The following is a 6000-nucleotide window of genomic DNA, read 5'->3' on the forward strand; positions in this document are numbered from 1 at the left end:
TTATTTAATGATTCTCTCCTAATTTTATAATTTTTAATAAATTTTAATCAATAATAAAGTGTATTAAGAGAAATGTGTTAGAGATCGAGCATGTAATTAGTACCGCTAAGGAAACAAATAAATAACATAATATATATTATTTATTTGTCAAACTCATTTATGGAGGTTTATGTTGTCTTGGTGTAGGCTTCCTTTCTAAATGGAAAAAGGTTTAAAATAAAAGTTTATTATGAATTTCAGTTGTCTAAATAGTGAGAAAGAGAGAGATCAATTTGAAGAGTGAACTATAAGCCTTCGAAAGTAAAGAAGAAAAGGGAAAACTATTCTCAGTTACATCGCATTTCCAACTTCCTTAACTATTGCATCATACTGAAATTTTTCATTTTATATTTACTTTGGGAAAAATGAAAACTGATCAGTTCCAACCTTCAACCGTTCTCTTGTACATTACAAAAAATGTGAATTCAATGTCATTCGTTAATCAATCAAGCACTTATAAGTAGGGAGTTAAATCGGGATTCGGGAGGAATGGACAAGAAGCTAAGATGTGAAATGTATGACCATAATTCAGTTCAGAACCAATATTATAGCTAAATATGAAATTTCAATATTTCATAGACTGTATTTTTTTTCTTCTTATTTTGATTATCTTGGGCACCATTTCGTGATGATATGATATGAGGTGGGACCCAGCCAGAAGGTGGTGGACCCGGCACGCAGATTGACGTGGAAGAGAAGAAGTGGGAAACGTAATTGTTAGTCAAGGTTCAATCCTACAGTTTTAAACTCAAATTACACTTTGCCTTTTCTTTCAGCTTAGCCACATTAATTCATCAACGCCCGATATCAGATGAAACTTCTGTAGTAAGCCTTATTAATAAGACAGATTCTTAGCTGCAACCAAAGTTTAAAAAAGACTAAATTGTAATTTTTATTATTTTTTATTTTTTTAAATTTGTGATCTTTTTTATTTTTTAATTGAAATATTTTCTCTTTTACTTTTTTTAAAATCTAATTTCATTTATCTTATTTTTAAATTAAGATATTTCATTTCACATTTTTTTAAAAATTTATGATTTTAATCTCTTTTTCAATTTTAGATTTGATTTTATATTTTTTTTTTAAAAAAATTAATTAAATAATTTAAAACAAATTTTGCATGTGAATAATAAATAAATATATGTCTGTCAACGTTTATAAAATACATAAATTAATGTTTAAAATTATTCATAAGTCTAAAATTGTGAATTTTTAAAAAATAGAACATAAAATGTTTTAATTAAAAAATAAAGAACTAAAATTGTAAATTTTTTTAAAAATAAGAGATGAAATATCTCAAATAAAAATAGAGAGACTAAAATCATAAATTTAAAAAAATAGAGAAACAAAAAATACATTTTTATCTTTAAAAAAAATACTCATTTTATTACATAAATTTTATCTTTTAATTCAGACATGTAAAATATATTCATTTTAATTTATGTATAAGCACTTCCATATCTTTTTAGTTCTTAACTACTGTTACATAAATTTTATCTTTTAGTCCTTATTTTAATGTATAACACAGACACCAAAAGAAATTCAAAAGTATTTGTGTAGGAACCAAAAATGATAACTTTTAAGTGTAAAGCCTAAAAAGTAAAATTTATACATCTATAAGTGAGTAATTTTTCCTTAAAAATAACATGAATTAAGAAAAAAATCATATTTAAATGTAAAACAACTGTATAACAATATAAATATTTTTCTCTGAAAAATATAAATATTTAGATGACGATTTAATTTAAAATAAATGCATCGATTATTAAGTAATTTGATCTACACAACCGTTTTATAAGATTGTATTATGCCACCGATCATGCACGTACAATAAATGTAACAAAAAAAAAAAAAATACACACACAATAAATAATGCTTTCGAGTATTGCTCGGTGTCCTCAATTATATATCTCTTGGACTTGATTTAAGGTCATTCATAAAGATGGTTAAAGGCTAAGATGAGTAGTGTTGAATGCTCTTTTTCAAACTCATGTATTAATCATTTAATCATATATCTTATATTTTTTAACTCCATTAATATAACCACTTAAAACTATTGTAGTGCGATTAAAGTATCTTTTGTACTCCTCATCTTAATAAATTTTTGCTTGTAAAAAAAATCTTCCAAGTAAATCTACACTCCAGTCTTTGAAATAGTAAGTCTATAGATTTTGTATAACTTTTACTTTAGCTTTTGATTTTATAAAATATCATCCATATTACATGCACTTTAATTCATAACTTTCTAGTTTGGTTAATTATTTGTGGCAAAGATAATTTTGGGTGTCTTTTTCAACAAAAAGAAGGCTCATTAGAATTATAACAGTACAAGCAAAATGTGTACTGATTTGAAGTGTTCATCACGCTTATACTGTGCATGATTTTTGAAGTTATTTTTTATAACCAAGAGGGTGATCATGATTATGAATCACTCGACAATAAATATGTGGATCACATATATCAATGCAGTAACGATCGAGATACATGTACTATATATATTTATATTTATATACACAGATAGAAATTTTTTGTACAACAAACCTATAAGGCTATTTAAAGGTCTCAAATTCCACCACCTTTTTATTTTGCATGGTACTTACATGTTTCATGATTTATATAAATAGTTGTTGGAGACTTATATCACACTCGGTTTGAAACGATATGGTATGGAGTAAGATTCTGGAAAATAGGTGAATTCGATCCTCTGCCATATAATTAATCTTTTGAAGTTTTATTTATTCTTACTGAAGATAGAGAAAATCATAGATGTGTGATGGAAGATGAGAAACTGATAGTGTATGACAATATATTCACACTTCTTCCATCTTTTCTTGCAAAAGAGGTATCTTCTTGTCCAAAGAATCTGATGAGCAATCGTCACAGCTTGTCTCTTCTTCATTTCCTTTGATTTGTCCATACATTACTGTATAATACCCCATTCCAAGTGTAGTTGTTCCTATCACGCTGCACATTTTTTTTTCAAATAAATTAAAACAAATTACATAGGAGAGAGATACAGACAAATCAAGTGAACCAAAATTCTTATGCATAATATTACTTCAGAACAATAGGCGTATTAAAATATAAAGAGAATCCAACGTACCTTCCATAATGAAGACTGTTAGAAAAGAAGCAAAGTGCAAAAGTAGTGGCAAAGGCAATACCAAAGGGCTTGAAAAGTGGCACATAAAGTGGACCCTTGATTCGAGTGAACCATACATGAATATTGGGACGAATCACACCACCAACGAGTGCCTATAGTATAACGTTACATATTTCTGATCAGCATATATTTATTTTTTGCCGTTATATAATTATATAATTTTATATATATATATATATATAAAAGAAGGAATTCACCTATTTTAAAAATAACTCTTTATTCATATTATTCATTTTTTTAAGATCTAATGATTATAATAAATAACTAATCTTAATTATTATAAAAGAATTGTTCTTAAATTCCATATATATATGGATTGATAACACATGTTAAACTTGTAAGAGATGATTTATATTTGATTTTTGCATAATAAACTTTTAAAGAAAGATAAAAAAATGTAAATGCAACTAAGTTTCACACAAAAAATTACTCTCATGGTCGATTTTAAACTTTGAACCGAAGCTTGTGTAGATAATCCGATTCTTACTAGGAAGCCATATGCCCTAATGGTTGAAAAAAAATATGATATTTAATTATATGCTGATACTTACAGTTAGAACAATGAGAATGAGATCCTTGTTACGCTTTATCTTCCAAACATTTATTTCCCTCTCTACTATCCACGAGACTATTGCACTAAGGATGGTTCCAAGTAAGTTAGAATAAGAAAGCACTTTCATTGGTTCCGGATATCGCTCGACGGTTTCTTTCTATCAGGGTGAAAATAAAGGACAAACTCAAATCACCACCAAGATTCATTCATAATTCAAAAGGAAAACTTGATTTGAAGAATAGAAAAAGAATATGAAAAAGGGTTTAAAAAAAGAAAAGGAGTAACACGTACCTGGAAAAGGTTGAAAATTGAAAGAGAGAAGAAAGAAGCAGCAAGCAAAGCGCCACCAAGAACCCAAAACTCTGGTGTTGAGGAGAATACCAGATATTGCTTATTAGCGTGTTTAAGGTGGTCATGAGAAGAGGGTCTTACAAGTGGTCCCTTGAAGAACTCTGCTACCACTGCTCCCATTATCGATACCAAGATACCAATTAATTGGACTTGCATACCAGGGCTTCTCAAATTCATCTCTGTCTTCCTGAAAAGGAATGCATTTTACCCATTAATTCACACCGAGGATATTAACCATCAATTTTAATTATACGGTTGAGATCATACCTTTCATATCTCTCTTTACCATGATTATTTTAAAAAATTAAAAGATATGAATTTTTTATTTAGATCATATAATTATGATATATTTCATGATATATATTTGTTAGAGTTTAATTTTTTATGTATTATTGTGTGTATGTGTGTGGTAAACTATTATGCATGATTGTTAACGGGTGGGTTGGAATAAACGTTAACATCCAATTTTTAATACGTTACATTCGTGAAATTAAATTTATCTAATTAAACACGATTTAATGTCAATTATCATTTTACATTTTAAAACTATATAGGGTATATTTTAAATTTTTATATATAAAATTTTATGATTTACAAACAAATTTATATATATTAAAATTAATATACTTTCGCCCTCCACGCTTACAAATCTCTTGATCCACCCCCATACATGGCAAATGGACATCATGATCAAAATGAAGAGATATATATATAAACAAACAAATCATAGAAAGTTTTGAGGAACCTGAAAATGACAGAGAGAAGAAAGTTAAACGTTGGGATCAAGTGTCCCATGGCACACACAAGTATTGGCGAACTATAACTTAGGCCCAGGAATAAAAAGGCCTGAGTCATCGTTATCCTGCAAAATCCATCAAAATGTAATAGAATGTCACTAATATGAATAAGAATAATACTACTTTTGAGCAAACTCTCTTCAGCACAAAAAATTAAAAACGAATAAAATTTAAATTCAATTATTCAAAGCCCTAAGTAGGGAGAGCAAATATCATAGAGTATTACATATATAAATATATACCCTATAAAACCGAGGAACAAGAATCGCATGAACAAAGAGAAAGTAAAAGATGGCCTCTCCTTTCTGTGCAAAAAAGAGAAAATTGAAGATCAGAACCAAAACAAATCCTCCATTCAAAAAACTTCACGCAGTAAGCTATAGCTAGAATCATTAGCAAAAAGGAAAAGAGGAAGAGAGAGACCTGTCCTCTTGGTGTGTTAAAAAGGAACAAGGGAACAGAATTATAGTGGCCAAAGCATTGGTATAAACAATGAACACAAGTGGGCTCATTCCATTAGTTATTGCAGTTTTGGCAAAAATCGTGAGTCCTATAGTCCAACCTTCCATAATCACCATGATTATGAATGGCAGCACCTCAGACATCTTAGTCTTATTAACCTCCATTGAATTTTCCTTCTGTGTTCTCACTTAGAGAGTGATAATATGTTAATGTGGTGGTATAAATAGCACTTTCTTTCTTACTATGTTGATAACTAAAGAGGGACTTTGAGTATGTGCAATGTATATGTGCACCCCAAATAGGAGCTTGCACATGCGCGCACCAAGAAACTCACTAAATTACCCTCTCTGTATTGAGTTGGTATTGAGAAGCTTGTATCTTCTCTTAATATAAGAAGGGAAGAGAGAGGAAGAAAAGTGATGGGGCCATGCAAGGGTAACCCTTCACATAAAGGGGAAGCTACTTTGGAGGTGAAGTTGCAACTCGAGTGTCGTCCCAAATTCTTAAACAAGGGACCAAAGCTGACGTCTCAGGTAGTTTTAAATCAATGAAATGAGAAATCATTTCTTTTTTGGGTAGATCTTGCGCACATGTTCTGTGTTCATTTGTCCTCTTTTCTTTTTAGTCTTCATTTA

At 29.2% G+C, this 6000-nt stretch overlaps 1 protein-coding gene across 1 annotated transcript; it reads right to left on the reverse strand.

The window, feature by feature from the left end:
* Positions 1–2498: 2498 nt before the first annotated feature.
* Positions 2499–5727, reverse strand: LOC102666928 (WAT1-related protein At1g70260). Its single transcript, XM_041016424.1, has 7 exons — positions 5327–5727; positions 5146–5208; positions 4852–4968; positions 4047–4293; positions 3754–3912; positions 3143–3294; positions 2499–3003 (listed from the first exon to the last, which is right to left on the reverse strand). Exons 1-7 carry the CDS (start codon positions 5527–5529, stop codon positions 2850–2852), a joined length of 1095 nt encoding a protein of 364 aa, XP_040872358.1. The 5' UTR covers positions 5530–5727; the 3' UTR covers positions 2499–2849.
* Between the last annotated feature and the right edge of the window lie 273 nt (positions 5728–6000).

Source organism: Glycine max, chromosome 6, assembly GCF_000004515.6.
Source record: "Glycine max cultivar Williams 82 chromosome 6, Glycine_max_v4.0, whole genome shotgun sequence".
Classification (NCBI taxonomy): Eukaryota; Viridiplantae; Streptophyta; class Magnoliopsida; order Fabales; family Fabaceae; genus Glycine; species Glycine max.